This window comes from Strigops habroptila, chromosome 3 (assembly GCF_004027225.2).
Source record: "Strigops habroptila isolate Jane chromosome 3, bStrHab1.2.pri, whole genome shotgun sequence".
Classification (NCBI taxonomy): Eukaryota; Metazoa; Chordata; class Aves; order Psittaciformes; family Psittacidae; genus Strigops; species Strigops habroptila.
The window spans coordinates 85,825,876-85,846,093 of record NC_044279.2 but is presented as its reverse complement, the minus strand read 5'-3'; the positions used below and the strand labels follow the sequence as shown (position 1 = coordinate 85,846,093).

Here is a 20,218-nt window from a genome sequence, read left to right as displayed (position 1 = left end):
GACAGGCACCAAATGTGGAAAACAAGATCTGGTTCTTGAATGCCTGAAACACTGGATGGTGACAGTGGAAGAACTGCCTCCTGTGGTCAGCATTTTGGAATGGAAGCTTTTGATGCAAGTTTTTTGTTAGCCAGCTGATGTGTTGTAACATCCTTTGTTAACATTGAGTTTCAGAAACTCAGAAGACACATATTTTCTGCTATTTTCAAATTAGAAGAAGGAAATGTCATCAATATAATATACCTTGCTGTTGGGTGGTACTCAGTGGCCTTTTGCCATCTTATGTTAGTTTACACTTATAGTTTCCACTGTTTTTTCTAATCTACATAGGTAACTGCTTCCATGTCACTGCATACATGTTTGCTGTGCAGAGACTGAGGATAAAAAATAAGTTTAGCTCTCTAGCAGCTTCTTTGTGACTTCCAGGTTTCCTGCACTCAAAGACTTTGTTGTGCCTTCACATGATCCTTATAGGTTTCTGTCTTGAATAAGAGCACTTCTGTGATGGCAGATGTAAGTTGCTACTGGCAGCTGCGTGAACTGTGGCAGGACAATGGAAACGTGCTGGAGACTTGGCCACAACATGGCCTTGAAAGGACTTTGCTGCAATAGCTGATTATGAGCATTCACTGTGTTGGAGCAGAAAAATATGGTGTTCTGGCATGAAGAAATGTGGGTGACAAGTAATCATGTGGTTACTTTTTCACATACTGCTTCTAAGTAAGTTTCAAACTACTGCTGCAAGTTTCTGTGCCGTGGCTTTGGAGCCCTTGGGCTATTGTGTAGTCTGGAGTAAGGTCCTTTCCAACCCAAACCAGTCTGTGATTCTATGAATAGGCTCTGCATCTCATGAGGTATAGAAGATGGCATGAAATCTACCTGACAGAACTTTAACTGAAGTACAACTCATTACAATTGAGCAAGAAACTACAAACGTGAGAACAGAAGAAACAGAAAGGCTTGAAGACCCTTTCCTCTGCAACACTAAACGAGCTCATGTCATCAGTTCATGTTTAATTTGGGTATTTATGTACTTGAGCTGCTTGTTTAAAAGATGCCCAGTCCTAAAACTTGATGTGGCTGTTGTACAATGTCCCAGATGTAGGTAACTTGAAAATTAAAATAAGTTCATATCAATATTTTGTGCTCAATGAAAATACTGCTTATGTTACTTCATAACCTCTCCTTGGCTATGGTTTCACGTATTCATACTGCTTGCTGAATGTCGGTTCAGGATCTTTTCCCTGCATCAAGATAATTTTTAGACTTCAGCTTTTCTAGCTAGCATTTCAGAAGTAACTTGAACTTACTCGCATGTCAGAAGACAAAATCTGTGTGGGCTTGGGCTGGGCCAGTGGTGTGCTTTTTCTCTCCAAAATGATTCTTTCTTTCTTCGCCTCAAATCTTAGGGCAGTCATAGTCACCTTTCACTTCTGTTGTACAACACTCTTCAAGCTGTAGACTAATTAGTTGAAAGACTATCTAAGCAATAGCTGTTTGGTTCACCCCTTTTCTTCTTGAAAATAAAGGTGGTAAGCAGGGTAAATCCACTACAATGCTCAGCAGCTGCTGCTCTGGCTGCTGTCAGAACAACAGTGCAGATTTAGTTGCAGCAGGTCAGTAATCCTTGGGCCTGACATGTGGCAAATTGTTGTGCAGTGATGGTGGCAGTATGTTACCAATTCCAAAGAAGCTTAAAACTCCTCGCCACCCCACCCCCCCTCCAATACCCTAAAATGATGAACCAGCAGAAGGCATGTAATTACTGCAGTTGTTGGAGGGAATTCATCCGCTTATAATCGGATGTGTCGAAAAAGAACATCAGAAGAGAAAATTTCCTTGAAGATTGGGATCATCTTATATGATTAAAGATGTTCCACCTGGCTCACATTGGGGCAAAGAACAATTGTCTCCTAGGGGATGCAAACCTGATTAGAAGTGTAGTAATCTAAACAGCACATTACAAACAGATGTTACTCAACATTCTGCAGCATTTTTCTATAAATACATATCTGAACATAAACATCCCTGGCAGTGTTCAGGGACAGGTTGGACAGAGCCTTGGGTGACATGGTCTTGTGTGAGGTGTCCCTGCCCATGGCAGGGGGTCAGAACTAGATGATCTTCAGGTCCTTTCCAACTCAGACCAGTCTGTGATTCTATGAACGGGCTCTGCATCCAATGAGGTAGAGAAGATGATGTGAAATCTACCTGACAGAACACTTCATTTTTGACATGTATTTGGTCAGAGAATTAAATGGTCATTAGACAGAGACCTTTTCCTTTTGGAGCATTGTTTCTATTTGTAGTACTCTCTGTGTTTATGTAGTTTACTAACTTCTTTAGAAGAGGGGGAATGGCGTTGTGGAAAAGGAAATTATTCTTGTCATAGGTTTAAAACCTATAGCTCAGCAGAGGATAATGTTGTTTGGTTTGATTTTCATACCAGTTTGCTGCTGTTTTCTCCCTGTTATTGGGACTAAACCAAATTCATTGCAGATGAGATGTGGTGGCTGGAAAAATCAATATTCTTGCAATATCTTGAAGTGGCTTTAGAATGGAGATACTTGAGAAGATGTTTTCTCCTGTGTAGAGACAAACACTTATGAATACACAGGCTCTGTGTTTACTATAGAACACGAATCTCCAGCAGGGGGGATTGCTCAATGAATAGTTCCTGACTTCATCCCAGCTTTCTAGAGATGGTAGTTAGACTTGAGAGAGGAAATGTAGGATGCTAATATAGATTCCTTAAAAACTAGGCTGTCTGGATGACTGATTCCCCAAATCATTTGCTGCATATTGTCAGCAGTGACAGTTCCAGGTGGGTCTATTAAGAGCTTGTGGCTTGTGTGCCAGTATGAGTACATTGAGTATGGTTTGGGAACCTCTTTAAGGGTATTGCCATGTGTTGTCAAGTCCTGTTTGATCTATGTTCTGTCCAGAGAGGTCTGCTACTGCGAGCTAAACATCCTGTGGCTTAAATCACTTGTTCAGCAAGTCAGCAGCTGTTGGTAGTTGGGGCTTTGCCTTGTTGTTGTCCTTTGCAGTTTGTTTTCCAGTGAACATGACTATGACAGCAACTGAAAAATAGTATTTAAACCTTTCAGGAAGTCAGGTCTATTAGATATACTCTAATTCAGTTCTTGTCTTAGAAAAAAAATCAATTTTATAAATTGTTTTCTGCATAGGAATTACATACAAAGGTGTAATCATTGCTTGGGAGTGTGAACTCTTGGATATGGCCCTACAGAAAAGGCTTGGGAGTGTTTTTGTGTAAGTGATGTTAACATCTAATCTAGAAATACTTCTTTTTTCTTCTCCTTTTAAATGTAATTGCTTTTATGTTAACATTAGTGTTTCAGTAAATATTGGGAACAGCAGGGTTTGGAAGCTAGAGGGTTATAGAGTGCAATGTGAAAGCTGTACCTCTGGGAAATCTAAAGTAAGCAGCCAAATAATCCAGATTCTAATTTAGTGGGTAAAGCAAATATGTAGTGTTTAAAATTACAGTAGATAAGAAGCAATCTGACACCAGAAGCAAAGAAGAAACAGCTCAAAGCCTTAATCACCGGATGGTTTTAGTCATTCTGGTCATCTTAATTTTAAATCCATACATGAAATACATTGCTGAGGAGTTTTTATTGTTGTTTTAAGTGTAATTGCATCAGAGCAGAATGGCGACTGGATGAAGAAATCAGCTGTGAATTCCTTTTAAAAAAGGAAAAAAAATACTTCTTGTCAAACCTAATATTCTGGTCTAAACTGGAGCATAGAAAGAAAAAAATCTGACTTGGCCTGGAAGTTGCATATTAATTTCCTTGTGAAAGCAGAAATTACTTGAGAAATTATTTGGATGTTACAAGAACAAGAGAGTCGGAGCTGGATTCTGGCTGAGGATTTGTTTCAGAGAAATAACTGGTGCACACATCCATCCCCAGCTTTTGCAATCCTGTGAACACATGGAGTGGATTACATTTCAGCAGTTGTTTAACCAAGCTGTGTTAATTTTGGAGAGGTGAGAGGGTCAGCAGTGTAGTGCTGTGCTGGGGGCAGAGCTTGTTAGTAAGTTCTCTAATGAGGAACAACCCCTGCCTCAGGTTTGTGTCAGGTGGGAGAGGTGTAAGAAGTAAGTACCCAGCACTTGGGCTGTACCGTTTGGTGCAGTGTGTCATACGTGGCTGTTCCTAGCTGGGTCACCATGAACTTGGTGCACTTGTCAGGCAAGCATAGGCTGTGGAAATACAGTTGGTTTTGCTGTTGTTCTGGTCCCCAGCCGAAGCCTACCTTATTTTGTGGGCTGGCAGACCCACATAATACTCAGCCTGGAGTGACTATAATACAGCCTCACTTCGAAGGATTGCAGACCCAGAGAAACTACTGAAAATTGGAGTGCAGAGAGGACAATTATCATTGCTGTTACTAGCATTAATTGTTCACCTACCTGAAAGGAGGTTGTAGTTGTAGTGAAGTGGGGTTGGTCTCTTGTCCACAGTAATAAGTGAGAGGACAAGAGGCAATGGCCTCAAGCTGCACCAGGGGAGGTTTAGACTGGAGATGAGGAACAATTTCTTCACCGAGAGGGTGATCAGGCATTGGAACAGGCTGCCCAGGGAATGGTGGAATCGCTGTCCCCAGAAGTGTTCTCATACTGTGTAGGTGAGGCCTCAGTGACGTGGTTTAGTGGTGGCCTTGGCAGTGTTGGGGCAAAGGTTGGACTTAATGATCTTAAAGGTCTTTTCCAACATAGTTGGTTCTACAATTCAGTTATGCCTTCTGAAAGCTGCATAGCTGCTGTGTGATCTGTGTCCTAGAGAAAAGGACATCTCAGGAGCAAATACGCTTTCCCCAGCTAAGACCAAGTGTTTCCTCCTTCTCCTCCTCCTTCTCTTCAAATAGAAATCTGACAGTTATGCTTCTGAAAATATCTCTGCAGCAACAGGGCTCCAACATAGGGAAGAGCTTGTTTTGCCCAAGTCTGAGTGCCATACGCGTGCTCTGCATGCTCTTACTCACTGTCTCGTCAATTGGTGTGAAGTATTTCTAAGCCAACCACTCTGCAAAAGTCACCAGTGAATTGTTCCTTTAGCTCTAGTTTTCAGATAGTTATTTACTATAAAAAAAAAAATAAATACTTGGATGAAGGTGTCAGAGTAAAATAAACTTCCTTCCCGTAGAGAAACTGGGCTGACAGATCCTATTTAGAAACAAACAAGAACACTCTGCTCTCAAACTGAAGTTAAAGCAGTAGTTTGGTTTTTTGTGTGTGTGTGGTTTTAGGGGTTTTTTTTTGTTTGTATTGCTACACTAGAATTTGGGGATAAATTGTGGAGTTTCAATGTCACTAAAGGTTTGAAGCTGCATTGAATATGTCAGTATTGCCACACGTATCTGACTGCATAGTAAAAACCATGGCACGGTGGGTCAGTCTTGAAGAATCTCTTGAAAAGGTACCTTAATAGCTTTGACTGTTGTTTGGTATGTTAGATACAGGTTTTAGCTCATTTCCTTCAGTCAGCGCAGAATAGATGTTTGCTCTGTGTGCCTATGGTGTGTGTGGAACAAGTGCTGACTTTGAGTGTATTTCAAGTTGTGTTTTGTGTTTCTCTTTGACCTGCAGGTTCCCCTGGAAAACCAGCTGATAACTCGACTGGTAATCAAGGAAATAACTTAGGGACGCCAACCAAGGCTGGAAAGCTGAGCCATGCTTTTAGAGATCCCCGGCCGGGGAGGAAGACTGCAGAGGGACAAGTGACAAAGGGTGGCGGTGGCGATGAGTCAGAGAGTGATTTTGAATCTGATCCTCCTTCTCCCAAGAGCAGTGAGGAAGAAGAAGAACAGGAGGATGAAGAAGTGTTGCAGGGAGAGAATGGAGACTTCAATGATGACAATGATACAGAACCGGAGAATTTAGGCCACCGACCTCTCCTCATGGACTCGGAGGAAGAGGTGGAGGAAGAGGAGGAAGAGAAGCAAAGTTCTGACTCTGATTCTGATCGTACTAAGCAAAAGTCTGTGGAAGGGCTCCTGAGTGGTAGGTTCAGAGACGGTGTGGGCAGTGGTGAAATCAAAGAACCCGCTTCAATGCATATGTCCTTGTCTGAGGTGCCAAGTACTATAATCCCAGTGAACCCTGGCCAAGAATTTGATGTGTTTGGGGCAGTGCCCTTCTTCACTCTGCAGCCCCAGGCAAGAGAGAAGATGGACAAAGATGTCTCTTCTCAGGCAGCTTTTCCCAGCCTGAGCCAAGAGCAGGATGACTTTGATGTTTTCACAAAAGCCCCCTTCAGCAAAAAGGTGTCTCGGCAAGATGGCCAAGTGGCAGGAACCGAGCCTCTGCTCTCTCCCACCTCTCCACGGAGCCTTGATATTTTTGGCTGCACCCCATTTCAGCCTTCCCTTCTCCCCAAGACTGGTGGGAGTAGAGAGGACCTGTTTGGGCTGGTTCCTTTTGATGAGATCACAGGGAGTCAGCAGCAGAAGGTGAAGCAGCAGCGTAACCTGCAGAAACTTTCTTCCCGGCAAAGGCGGATGAAACAGGAGGTCTCGAAGAACAACGGTAAGCGGCACCACGGCACCCCAACCACCACGAAGAAGGCTCTGAAACCCAGCTACCGCACCCCCGAGAGAGCCCGCAGGCACAAGAAAGCTGGACGCAGGGACTCGCAGAGCAGCAACGAATTCCTGACCATCTCAGACTCCAAAGAGAACATCAGTGTTGCATTGACCGATGGCAAAGATCGAACCAACCCTCTGCAGGCGGATGAAAGTCTGCTGGATCCTTTTGGAGCCAAACCCTTCCACCCACCGGACTTGCTGCGGCATCCCCAGCACCAAGGTTTTGGTGATGGCTGTGGGGATCATGGAGCGGTGGTAGCGGCTGGCAGACCAAGGCAGAGCTCCTTGCACAGAGCCATTCATGGTGGTGAGGGGCTGAAAACAGATGACTTTGGTGCAGTGCCCTTCACAGAACTGGTTGTGCAGAGCGCACAGAGCCAGCAGCAACAGGCACTGGAGTTAGATCCCTTTGGAGCAGCTCCATTTCCTTCCAAACAGTAAATGCTTCCAATGGATTTCTCCCCTGTTCCACCTGTCCGAGTTACTTACTAGAGGTTTTAATTAGTGGAGTAATTTATCTGGTTGAATTGACAGGGACCTGTGTTGTACAGTTTGTTCAAGTTCAAGGAGGCAGGGACAGCTTGCACGGTGAAATTTGGAATGATAGCAAATTCTTATTGGTTTCTTTGGGTTTTTTGGGGGTGGTTTTTATGGTTTTGGTTTTTTTGGGGAGGGGGGGTTGTTTGGTTTTGGTTTTTTTTTGGGGGGGGGGGGGAATTAAAACCAACCCAGGAGCATCATTTTGTTGTGGCAGATGGCTCCTAAAATGAAAAGAGAAATTGGATATGAATCATTGTCTGTCTGTGACTTTGGGCCCTAGGACATACTGTTATTCTGCACTTTTGCGTTGCCTTTTCAATCCTCTGTGATATGCTGCGGTGGAGGGGACAGGCAGAGATCACACAACCAACCTTTTCCATATGTACAGGTAGGTTACCACTGTGGTGGTTCTTCACGTCTTGGCCGCGGTAGACCTGAGAACCAAAATCCAGCTTGATCTCCTGGAAGCAGTCAAGTCTCTGCTTCCTAGAAGAAAACTACCTTTATTAATCATGAAAATCAAGAAGCCAAGTCCTCAAGGGGCTGTGGCCTGGAGTTCCATAGCATGGCTATGGCTCAGGCCCTAGCAGACACCTATGCAGCTGCAGAGATGAAAGGCAGATTGAATTTTTTTTTTTTGTGCCTAAATGTTCAATTTTTATTTGTATTTTACAGTAAGTGCCGTTAATGTAAAATAGCCAACTGGAAGTGTAGAGTTAAAACTAAAGATACAGAGAATATAATGCTTTGTGAGATGAAAAGCCTGAATGTGGGGGAGTAAACCAGCAGGGATGCAGCACTTTGGAGACTACTCAGTACGCTGGGAAGAGGCTGGTATATACAGGACATCATTTGGCACACATGGAATATACCAGGTGACTTGTACAGTTGTGAGATGCAACCATCAGATTTATTTGATTACAAAATTGGGATTTGTGTCTGAAAACACCTTTTCTTTTCCTCTTGGATTTTTATTGCCAAGAAAACATGTATTCTTTCAAATCAGTTGGCTTATTTTAAACGATTTTATGAAAGGACTGTAATGTTCTTTTAAGTTCTGATGAATCTATTGCTGTACTTGAGCATGTTTTCTAAGAAGGTTTTGCTAAATGCACTGAGCTTTGAAGAAACTCTCTGCCCCTGACTTTGGGAGCAGAAGCAGAAAGCAGCTGGACCAGTGCACTGCATTTCACACCACAAAGCCTTACAGGCAGGACCCTGTCCTGCTCCGCCGGACCTCCGAGACACCAGGTGCTGGGAGCATGTGGTGCCTGTAGGTGAGGGGAAGGTGATGTGAACAGCCCCGTTGAGGACAAGGTGGTGTTACCGTGCTATTGAAGTGGGTGCTGTGTGTCGGTGCGACGGCTTCTCCGCTGCCTCGCAACTTGTGCCAAGCACGTGTGACTCGGGACAAGTCCATTTGTCTGCCTTTTATTCCATGGCAATCCTACAGAGGAAGTGGAAGGAGGTGGTTCTTCTGCTTGACTCAACTTTATATCCTGCTCCACTGAATGCTGATGAGCGGGTAACTGGATGTTTATATACGGAGGACATAAGCGTTTGTGGTAGTGCATCCCTGTGTGTGTGTGTCCCCCCTCCACAGTGAAATATCTAGGGCTGTACTTGATTTTTCTACAAAGTCTTCTGCGGGTTATCCTGTCGTCCTGAGATCTGTGAGGGTGGGGGTAGATCTCTGACAATATTTGTTGAAAACAACACATGAGAACAAGTCATTTGAATCCTTTAGGGGTTGGTTTCTTAAAATGCTCCCTTGAATATATGTGAGATTGCTTCCTCTGGTCCTGGAATTGGAAAGTAGCTCATCTGTATCTGTAGGTCTTCATTACCTTCATCCTCCTCGGTTTTGTGTTCTCACAGGGTTGATGTGAAATATTTCAGCTGTGCTTGAAGTCAGCCTTGTTCAGGCTTAGAAGTTAAGCTCTTAAGAGGTTATGAGTAGAAATGTTTCAACTCTATTTGCACAGGAGTGTCCTAGGCTTTACTACTGCTGTTCTCACCTGTCTGTTTGGTGCCAAAGGCTGTAAGAAGCGCACGCCAAGTTTTGTAGCAATTTCTGATACTCAGGTTAACTCTGATTTTCCTTGTTTTCTTTTCTCTGTGCGTGCTTATGAACTGCTTTCCTACAGTTTCCTTTGGAGCTGTTCCTTCCCTGCCTAGATAGCTGTTGGAACAGAATGATATGACAAATGGAGCAGGTGGGTGAAAAGAAAAAAAGAACACCACAACAGGCAACTGACCCCTGTTTTTTAAATGGAGCTTTCCCTGGCGGAAAAGCAAACGGCCGAGCAGGCCCTGAACTTGGAGCCAGAGGAAGGTGAACAGGGTGCGTGGGGCTGGGATGTAGCTCCACTGCCCAAAAAGACACACAGGGAAAAGGCTTAGTGTGGGACTGAATATCTATGTGAATGAAGAGTAGGAAATGTGTTTGGTTTTTGTCTGCTCGCCCCGAGGCTTCAGGCTGAGGTATGCTGCAGGTTTTCCTCGCATGGCTGGTTGGTTTGGGTTTTGGCAGAGGTGGTGTTCCAGCACAGGAAAGTGAGGTTGTTGGCAGAAACTGAGAGGCAAAGTAAAAGCAAACTGCAAACCCGAGTTGCTCTAAAACTACCCTAATGCCTCTGGCTGCATGTAAGTTGTGGCTGATGAGGCTTGCTTTCTAATGGCCTTAAACCGTGTTCGGCAAATTCTAGTTATGAAACAGGTTTTTGCATAAATCTAAGTTTTGTTTCTAGGGTTAAAATTACTGTATCCTTTCTTGTGGCTGAAAAGAGATCAGTATGCCTGGTTAAGTTGACTTTGTAGGGTATATATTGTTTATACACAACTAAACCCAAGTTTGGATTAAATTTCAGCTAAGATCCACTGGTCAAATGTGGTACTGTCATGGAACACAATATCTTTCAGCCTTTATTTGTGTGCTCGTGACCTTACCTGTAGTACAGGCAAGACCTTGCTGCACTAGACACGTACCATATACTGTCTTTGAAGCCAAGAATGGCAAGGTAAGGAGCTGACCCTTCCTTTCCACCTGACAACACTGATTGATTTTTATAGCTCTCCTTTCAGCACATTGAATTACTGAACCCCAGGCCTTTTAGAATCAGCTGCTTGAGAGAGATTCTGTTGAAAGGTACTAAGAAGCCATTAGTGGTTGTGGTTTTGGCAAGACAAGGTAGTAGTGTTTCCCTGCAGATTCCCATGCCACCAGATGTGTGCAATGGCTTTGACCTGCATCACCATGAATACCAGCTTGGGAGGATGGAAATTCTCATTATATGGGGTGTCCCAGCTTAGAAAAACCAAGTACTGTGAAAATAAGTTGATATATTTGCTACTGTGAGAATAAGAGTTTATCTGGAGTTTTTTTATACTATATCGTGTATTTTTATATATGAAAAGTATATATAAAACATACACATGTTCGCACGCATCACGTATCTCTTGGAGTTGCTGTGTTTTTAGTAACACAGCAGCCACAATCACTTCTGTGTGACTTGAGGGAGTGAATAGGAGAGGGAGAAGTGGGAAGGGTGGCTGCTGTGCTACTGCTCTGTAGTGCTTATTTCAAAAGGAAAATCAAGGAAATTGTGTGTAGCTCAATTTGTGACTAAGGCATCACCTAATGCGAAAAGAGCATAAAAACTATTTTTAAATTGCTGGCATTCAGCTTTTAAGTGCACTTTCCTGAACTACACTTCCACTTCTTGTTAGACTCCAAGTTTCTGAAGCTTTTTTGTGTACCACTAAACAGAGAACTTTAACTTTTTTTGTGCAACTGATGTATGTCATGAAACACTTGCAGTTGTTAAATAAACAAATGTGGTAACAGTGACTTTGCACATTTCCTTATGAAGTATTCACCTTTAGGCTGTAATTCACTTGCTGTAAGCGGTGCTGCCTCTGCTTTTTATGGCTGCAGGATCCTGTCACTCTTTAAAAACTGTTTTAAGGTACTTTTTTAGTTGCTGCCCAACCGCCTTTCTCTGCCCACCTTGTTAAAAACCTGTTGATCAGGTACTAGTTGCAATTCCTTAGATTCGGTATTACTTGCTAATGCCTACAGAACACTACGTACCGCTAGTAAAATACGCTACATGCAATGCTGGAGTAGTGCAGTTGTAACCCCTGTCCTGTGCCTCTGTGCTGTGGGAATTCAAGAACCAGTCTCCCTGCCTATGTGAAACACAGGGGAGGTGACAGATGCTGTGTGGTTGAGCAATTCACATCTCTGGCTCTGCTGTGTGAGATGCAAGAATGATGTTACTTCAAGGAAATGGCCAATGAAATGGAATTTATTTACAGGTTCAGTATGTACATAGAAGACCATCATGCAGCTTGATAAAAGTTCATCAGGGTAATAAAAATGTACATCTTGGCAGTCAGTTTCCTGATCCAGTGAAAACTGCTACAGTAGGTAAGAGTTGACATAAAAATACCTTACCAAACTATCAAGTCAGTACGCTCTCAATACACAAACACGTTCTTCAAACGTTAGTTTTCACATAACACTGGAAATGGGCTTTTCTACTTGCAGGTTCCTCCTCAGGCTTCAGCGGTAGTAATTAGTGCACTTGCAACTGGCCTGGCTGTCAAGTTTAAAAAAAAAAAAAAAAGTAAAAAAATTAAAAAAAATAAATAAAAAATCAGCGTTTACACTGAAAGGCTCAAAGTCAGGGAGTTGAATCTCAAGGGCAAAGTCAGTTCTTGCTACTACATGTTCCTGGAGTTGGAAAAACCCCCCAACAACCCACCGAACTTAAGAGACAGATGGCGTTAACTCTCCAGCACACCAGTAGAGAAGTTGGTGTCCTGCCTCCTCCAGCCCTGACTAGAGTTCAGGTGCCTGACAGTAAGATTTCATCAGTTTTCTGTGGGTCTTTGGCACAGCCCTGATGGGGAAGGCTGGGGAAGAGGCAGCATGGGGGGACTCAAGAGCAGCCTGTCTGCCCTGATGAGGGCACTGCACCAAGGCAGCCCTCTCCCCCTCCCCATGAGCTAAAACCCATGGGGGAATCCCCCCCTAGAGGCAAGGGAACAGCGCTGACAAAGGCAATAGTGCATTAAGGGCTTCTTGCATGTTATAGAGCTTTTAGCACCTTGCCTTAAGGATTTACTCCCCTGTGCCTTGGACTCAGGAGTAAGATAACTTGTTTGAAATCCTACCAGGCCACATCAGCATGTTCTAAGCTGGCTCGTGTCAGAGGATCACAAAAGATGAGAAGTTTGTTGGGATGCTCTCCAAGGCCATGCTGCAGGTAATAAGGGCAGCTGGGACACTTAATCTCAGACCACAACGTTTCTGCCTGGCATTAAAGCAGAAACAACGTTATCTCCTGCTTTCCAACACCAGCCATGCTGATGCCACCTCATCCTTCAACAGCTGTGCTCCCAAACTTGAACCATACGGGATTAAATGGTAACAGCACCTGGAAGCAAGCAAAGGACTCTCCAAAGCGCTAATGCTGACTAATGGCTGGATCATGTGAACAATCAGCATTTGCTACCACTGCTCAACCAGACTGTGAACAGAAGCACAGCTGCTACACAGAAGTCACTTACAAACACAGATTCTAATCCCCAAATCCAAAGAATTCCAATCCTGTTGGAAAAACGGCACCCCTCAGGTTAATTATGCTACAGCAACCTAATAACCTGCGCATTTTGTGTCTCCCTAATGTAAGTTATAAACTCCCTAAAGTTTCTAAGAGCTGGTTTCATGACATTCTAAATCCCAAGGCACCCTTTTTACTGCGGCAGGCTTACGGTAATTAAGTCATTTTCGGTAACAAAGTCTGCAAGGACAGTACCACACATCCCACATTAAAAGGCCAATGGTCAGTGATTCAAATCTCCAGCAGATTCCCTACTTGGGATGTGTTATTTCACCTGTTAAACAAATGTAACTTTAATTCTTAGCAACTCTACTGATTGCAAGATAGTAATAAGGGTGAGCACACAGGCTTTAGCACTGCTCCTGAAGTAGTTTAGAACACCGATTCCAAATTGCTGGAGGGATCTAGAGAAATCTCTTGAAGTAATGGCACTATCCATATTGGCAAGTTTTAGGATCTGAAAGGAAGGAGTAGCTATGGTGGATGACACCTCATCTTGTCTTCCAGAAAGAGAAGAGCTTGTCCAAAGTAAGAGTTACTCAATAAGAAGTAAAAGAAGTAAAGGAGTTACTGTGCCAGTGCTGAAGGAAGTCATTCAGATAAAGATGCTGTGGCTGCAACACACTGTACCACTGTGATTTAGATCCAGCACCAGGCCCCACAGTTACTGTGGGTTTACACACACACACAGCCAGGAGCTGTGTCTTAATGACCCACTTGAGCCAAACCTCAACACCTGGTATGTGGGCTGGGGAGCTCAGCAGGGGACTGAGTTCTGTCATTTGTGTCTCCCAAGCAGAAAAATGCTGAGTCTTCCAGCCCATCTTTCCATTGTCCCACTTCAGGAAGACCTGTTTTATACTGGGCTGCAGAATAGGAAGGAAATGCAGCTCGGATCTCAAGCCACACTGTTGGTTTTTCCAAATGTCACCATAACACAACAGCAACCAGGCAGCAGTCCAGAAGTCAGAAAAGGAAGTGCCTCAGTGCTTCACCTCATAGCTCAGCTCAGCAGGTAAGGTGCAGACCTTCAAAGTCAGAATTTTCATCTGAAATACAGTGGGAAACCAAGTTCAGTCACTTACTATCTATATGGAATCACAGAATGGTTTGGGTTGGAAAGGACCTTAACATCATCCAGTTCCGACCCCCTGCCATGGGCAGGGACGCCTCACACTAGACCATGTTGCCCAAGGCTCTGTCCAGCCTGGCCTTGAACACTGCCAGGGATGGAGCAGTCACCACTGATCAACTCTTACCCGATTAACAAAAAATCCAGCTCAATGCTTAGTAGGCTGAAAACCTGACAAAACCTGAGGACAAGGCTACTTGGGAACAAAGGCTAATGACAGCTTGAGGCTACTAAATTGTGGAACAGAGCTGAAAGGGATCTGGCAGAGCCCTATCCAGCCTGCTCTGGGACTCTGCTCAAGGGCACTGCAGCCTCATGCAACACAGCAGTAGAGATGAGCAGAGTGCCTGGCCTCAAGATCACTGCGTTTTTCTTCACCACAAGTGCTACAGCAGCCATCATTTTCTTTGGGGAAGCTAATGAGCGAGGTTGACTGAAACTTGGGACAGGATTACTTAACTCTACACTCGTTAGAAGACCCGATTCTCAAGAGTATGAGATATGCTGTACCTTCACTCACAAGCCTGGGCTATACTCAGGACAGGGCTGGCTGTGTCGGTATTGCATGATGTACACTGTGGACTGATGCCACCAGTACAGCATCACCACTGCAAGGATATGCCACACTTGGTGACTCGAGCCGAGGTAGTTCAGCTGGCCTGTGGGCAAGAGAAAGGGCAAGTCGTCAAGTCATTCCATTTGGCAATAACTCATGCAATGCAACTAGCAATCAGTCTCCTCCAGAGCTCAACTACACAGGCCGCTTGCAGGGAGGCAGCACAAGTTCTCTAACGAACTTGATCCCAAGTTGTTGGCCACCTTTGGATGCAAATACACGCAGTGTTTTACTCTATAGAACGCTTCATTGGGAATGTGGTCGACCTGTTCTCTCACAGGAAGGTGAGGACTCACAGCAAGGACTGTGACACTGCAGGAAGCTAAACTGCAGAAAAAAAAACATCTAGAAGAGAATTTCCTACCTGGGAAGTATCTTTCTGGAACTTTGGAAATATAGAAGAGAAAAGCTACAGCAGCGATGAAGTACATGACAACTATACGCGGAGCAAACTCCTGCAAAAGAAAAGGAAGCTCTCCTATTCTGATTGATAGAAAGTAAAAATAGCAAAAAATAAAGTCCCTACAAATAAAAAAGGCATGACAAAACTGAATCAATCTTTACTGCCTATGTTATCTACAGACAAAATCCAAGAGGGAAGCAAATGTCCAAGTTTGAGAAAATCTGAATGGAAAGAAACTTGTTTTATTATGACCTCTCTACTTCAGTACACAAGCTACTTGGTATTTCTGTGCAGCCTGCAGATGACAGGACATCTCTCAGTCAAAGGACATCTTCCAGTACACTGAGCTAACACAGGATAAGTGAGACTTCAGTGCAAGATCTCATTTACCAGTTGGGATTCTGCTATACCAGGAGACACTAAATGGGGGAAGACGTGGGCGACAACTACAGTTTATCTGATTTTGCAAAAGCCAGTGTCAAGTGCCCTGTCTAAAGACTACATACACTCATAAATGTTGCTCTTCCACGTTCAAGAGCAGCTCTGGACTGGGCTAAGCCATCACCCCAGGTGACAGCCCTCCAGCAGAACAGAGAACCATAGAATCAGCTAGGCTGGAAAAGACCTCTAAGATCATCTAGTCAAACCTTCACCCCAGGACTGCCACGCACAGTCACTACTCACTCTGAAAAAATAAATTGTCTTTTTTTCAGGACAGGTAGGTCCCTGAGGAACTGAAGTATGATTTTGGGGGTTTTCATATTGGGGCATACGTTACTGTCTCCAGTTACACTGTGCTGGTTGTTCCCCAGAGCATAATTCTAAGTGGTAATAAAACAAAAACAGGAAAATAGTTCAGTTACTTCACGGTGATGTGAAATGACGGTTGTGTAAGAGACAGAAGGCTGAGCAGGCAAATACTGATTTTTGCTGCCAACCTAGGGGACAGAAGAGGAAGCCAATACTCAATTCCATCAGCGTATCTCAGTTCCCCTGTCTCCTCTGGAGCCATGGCAGCTCCGCAGTCTATTCAGCTCTTGGCTCCTGCCCCTCTCCCTGGGGTGAGCCAGGGGGGAATGCTCCCACAGGGTCTGCTCAGTTCCTCAGGCATATATGCCCAGTCACCCTTGCATCCAGTTTTCCTTCCCATGGTGCACTTTCACATCAGATCTATTCTACTCAACCTGTTTACTGCTTCTCAATAAATTTCTAAGTGATTACATTTAGATTGGATGGTCTGAAAGAAGTCTGTGCTGCTTCCCCCTCATTTTTCAAAGTGTAAGAGGACTGAAGGAAAAGCAGAAGGTAAAAGAGAACCTTATTTCCTTCTTTTTCTCTTTTACCTGTACAATAGATGCACCAATGCCGCCATTGAGCCAAACCCAGTGGATGGTGGGAATGATTCCGTATCCAGACACGGAGCAGAAGATGATGGAGCGAAGTCTGTGCCACTGTTTCGTGAGGTAACTGGGATGAATCTGAGCAAAAAATACTGCCAAGATCATTGCCAGCACAGTGATTAAATATACCTGACGCCAGTACTGAGGAAAAAAGAAACAAAAGCAAGTTTGTGAGTTTTCTTATCAGGTGTAAAAGTAAACTATGGGTAGAAAGCTCACAGTATGAAATATATATATATCATGAGATATCAAACCTCCTGTCACTGCTGTCAGCACCAAGAGAGGGGGTTTGAATGAATGGACTTGTGGTTATTGACTGACAGCGAGGGGAAGGGATTCTGTCCCCCAGGTACACATGTTAGAACATGCGGTGCCTTCACCAAAACGTTTTAAATCCACCTCTCCCTCGGCAGGCTTATTCAGCTGCAGGCATGGAAGTAGTCTATGCCTTCAAAGGGGAACCTGTTTTAATTGTCCTCTATTAGATAAAGAGAAAATGAGCTCGTTTCTGCCTCATGCAAGCTACCTAATGGGAAATGATGTCTGAATTACTTGTGATGGGGGCACATCCTGTCATCAGCCTCAGGCCTATGACAAAGACAGGACCTGGGACGTGTACCCTGTCTTCATATGAATTCAAGTATTTTCTTGAGGCTTATGCAAGTGACAGCTTGAAAGGAAACCTCAATTTGCCCATCACTTCAGCAAGTGGAATTCTGTCCGAAGGAACTTGCTTCAGTTTCCATCACTGCCTCCTGCCTACTGTTTACCCTGCAAGGAACCCACTTCCTACGGTGTGGAGGCTATGCCACTGAGACCACAGGAACTAAACAAGCACTTCAAACTTACGTTATTACAGTAAAATGCATAAAAGATGCCTGACACATAGCAGCCCAGGATCCCGATGGAAATTCCTGCATAATCTAATGCCATCCATCGCCGGCTGGTCTTCTCTGAGCGGTGACAACAGAAAAGATGATATCCTACTGAGCAAAGCATGCACACCTAGGCAAAGGTTCAAAGAAGGATGCATTAATGTCTTAAATATTAACAGGGACTATAAAAAGCTTAAGGTCTGAACTTTAAAGCATGCTACTGACCCCCTATACATTTTGCAGTGCAACTTGGTGTGGGCAATTACGATTCCTGTCAGTAATCATAGAATCACAGACTGGTTTGGGTTGGAAAGGACCTTAAGATCACCCAGTTCCAACCCCCTGCCATGGGCAGGGACGCCTCACACTAGACCATGTTGGCCAAGGCTCTGTCCAGCCTGGCCTTGAACACTGCCAGGGATGGAGCATTCACCACTTCTTTGGGCAACCTGTGCCAGTGCCTCACCACCCTCATAGGTAAGAACTTCTTCCTTACATCTAACCTGAACTTCCCCTGTTTCAGTTTGAACCCATCACCCCTTGTCCTATCACTACATTCCCTGATGAAGAGTCCCTCTCCAGCATCCTTGTAGGCCCCCCTCAGACACTGGAATCTGCTCTGAGGTCTCCACGCAGCTTCTCTTCTCCAGGCTGAACAGCCCCAACTTTCTCAGCCTGTCTTCATACAGGAGGTGCTCCAACCTTGATCATCCTCGTGGCCTCCCCTGGACTTGCTCCAACAGCTCCGTGTCCTTCTTATGTTGAGGACACCAGAACTGCACACAGTGCTCCGAGTGGGGCCTCACGAGAGCAGAGCAGAGGGGCAGGATCACCTCCTTCGGCCTGCTAGCCATGCTCCTTTTGATGCAGGCCAGTACATGGGTGGTTTCTGGGCTGTGAGCACACACTGAAGCTGCTCATGTTCAGCTTCTCATTGACCAATACCCCCAAATTCTTCTCTACAGGGCTGCTCTCAATCACTTCTCCACCCAACCTGTAGTTGTGAGCCTTCTCACCGATGGCTCTCCCCAGCCCCTACCTGGAAGCAGAAGAGGCAGACGGAGCAGATGACGAAGTCCTCCCGGGAGGCTCCGGCGGCCGGCAGCACAGCCGTCAGGTCGTAGATTCCTAGCGTGAAGAAAAGGACGAAGCCGAGCAGGTGGCTCCAGATGTTGACGGTCTCGTTGGAGAGGATGAAGAGGCTGCGAGGAGACACAACGGGGGAAGGGGAGTGAGCCGGCGTCTCGGCCCGAGACGGGACGGGACGGGTCGGGGGGTTTATCCTCACCTCTTGAGGCACAGGCGGGAGGGCAGGTAGGCCCGGTAGCCGTCGGTGATGTAGGGGTTGTCCTTCAGGAAGACGGGGATCTGCTCGTAGGTGTAGAGGCGAATGCCACGGGGCACCAGCACCGGCCAGTACTGGTAGCTGCCCAGCTCGATGTAGTGCGCGCTCCGCAGCAGCTTCTGGTGCATCCTGCCCGCCGCATCGGGCGGGACCCAGCACCCCCGGCACCTCCCGGGGCACCGGGCTGCGGCCGCGGCGACCAGCGATGCCGTCACAGTGCCGCGACAACGCCTGCGCCGTATCGGCGGTGCGCGGCGCCGGTCCGCGGGCGCGGGGGGGCGCTGTTTCCCGGCAGGCGTGTGGCCGCGGTGCGCGGGATCCCCCCTCCCGCGGGTGCCCGTCGGGGCGGCGGCGGCTCCCGGCGCAGGGTCCCGGTCCCGGTCCCGGTCCCGGTCCCGGTCCCGGTCCCGGGGTGCGAGTGGCAGCATTGCTGGGTAGGCACTGTGGGTGCGGGTAGTGCTGCCTTTACAGCTCTCATAGTGTGCGGTGTATGGTAACGTTGGTGTGTGTTACTGCCAGTCCTGCCATGGGAGAGAAGGTTGTCTAAAGGAGATGGGCCAAAAGGTCCTCTCTGAACTTTGTGTAGTCTGGAGAAGAGAAGGCTCAGGGAGGACCTTGTCGCTCTCTACAACTACCCGAAAGGAGGTTGTAGTGAGGTGGGGTCGGTCTCTTCTCCCAAGGAACAAGTGATAGGACAAGAGGAAACAGGCTCAAGCTGCGCCAGGGGAGGTTTAGACTGGATATTAGGAACAATTTCTTCACCGAGAGGGTGGTCAGGCATCTCAAACCATGTAGATGAGGCCCTCAGTGACATGGTTTAATGGGGGACGTGGCAGTGCTGGGGGAATGGTTGGACTTGATGATCTTAAAAGTCTTTTCCAACCTGGTTGATTCTGTGATTCTGTGGTGTTTATCTCTGAGAAGCTTTGGGAGAAACATCTTCTGGAAAATCAGCTGTTTCTCTCAGGTAGACCTGAACATTGCAAACCTTTCTCAAATCCAGGCCAGAAACGGAGACATGAAGTTATAAAAGTGCTGAGGATTATCATCACTTGTGGGAATTGTACTTGTGCCTTGCAAGGGTAATCTCTGGTTAATTAAGATAACGATTATTAGGTTTGGGGTTTTTTGTACGTACACTCTATGAAGTACCAAAAAAATTGATCTTAGTAGTGAAGAAGACTCTTCCAATGAGGCCCTGGCACAGGGTGCCCAGAGAAGCTGTGGCTGCCCCATCCCTGGCAGTGTTCAAGGCCAGGTTGGACACAGGGGCTTGGAGCAACCTGCTCTAGTGGAAGGTGTCCCTGCCCATGGCAGGGGTCTGGAACTGGATGAGCTTTAAGGTCCCTTCCAACCCAAACCAGTCTGGGATTCTATGATTTGCTTGGCCTAAATACGGAAAGTTGTTGGTTGTTTGTCAGTTGCTCTTAAGTTTTTTCTTTCCTAATTTTAAAAAGAGTCAGAAAGCAGTAATTCACTAGGTGTCACCTGGCTCTAGTTTTCAGAGTTGGAATGATAATCCTCATCCACCTGTGCCTCCTCCTCGGCCATGTCTCATGCAGAATGCTTTGAAGGTCTTTTGTCTCATTAAACAACATGTGAGACCATTTCTCCAAGTCAGTGTGACAGGTATGAAATGTTTTCCTACGGAAGGGAGAT

General features: G+C 45.6%; 2 protein-coding genes across 11 annotated transcripts in view; one reads left to right on the top strand and one right to left on the bottom strand.

Annotated features, from left to right (window-relative positions):
- The window catches only part of BMP2K (BMP2 inducible kinase), a 52,554-nt gene extending 41,560 nt beyond the window's left edge, over positions 1-10,994 (top strand). For all 4 annotated transcript variants that reach the window (XM_030480734.1, XM_030480736.1, XM_030480738.1 and 1 more), the window contains one exon: positions 5,621-10,994. In XM_030480734.1, coding sequence (XP_030336594.1) covers positions 5,621-7,059 — 1,439 coding nt within the window. In that variant the 3' untranslated portion in view covers positions 7,060-10,994. The remainder of the gene's footprint in view (positions 1-5,620) is intronic.
- Positions 10,995-11,088: 94 nt separating this feature from the next.
- PAQR3 (progestin and adipoQ receptor family member 3) lies at positions 11,089-18,761 on the bottom strand. Of its 7 annotated transcripts, none has more exons than XR_003990725.1 (8): positions 18,503-18,761; positions 18,254-18,416; positions 17,189-17,344; positions 16,283-16,480; positions 14,901-14,991; positions 14,431-14,579; positions 12,340-13,837; positions 11,451-11,762 (listed from the first exon to the last, which is right to left on the bottom strand). XR_003990725.1 is itself a non-coding variant. In XM_030480745.1 (7 exons), the coding sequence occupies exons 1-6, from the start codon at positions 18,685-18,687 to the stop codon at positions 14,437-14,439; spliced, it is 936 nt and encodes a 311-aa protein (XP_030336605.1). In that variant the 5' UTR covers positions 18,688-18,761; the 3' UTR covers positions 11,089-11,762; positions 14,431-14,436. The 7 variants fall into 7 exon arrangements, 5 of the variants coding, with proteins under 5 accessions (XP_030336605.1, XP_030336603.1, XP_030336606.1 ...); XR_003990726.1 differs by having other exon boundaries at positions 11,744-11,762; positions 13,784-13,837; XM_030480745.1 differs by lacking the exon at positions 12,340-13,837 and having other exon boundaries at positions 11,089-11,762.
- Between the last annotated feature and the right edge of the window lie 1,457 nt (positions 18,762-20,218).

Excerpts from the sequence above, each read along its gene's own strand:
- PAQR3 (XM_030480742.1), bottom strand. The coding sequence starts at position 18,687 with ATGCACCAGAAGCTGCTGCGGAGCGCGCACTACATCGAGCTGGGCAGC. Across the intron at positions 16,481-17,188 it reads ATGCATTTTACTGTAATAAC|TACTGGCGTCAGGTATATTT; the intron begins GTAAGTTTGAAG and ends TTTTTTCCTCAG. Across the intron at positions 14,992-16,282 it reads TTGGTGCATCTATTGTACAG|GAGTTTGCTCCGCGTATAGT; the intron begins GTAAAAGAGAAA and ends TTTCTTTTGCAG.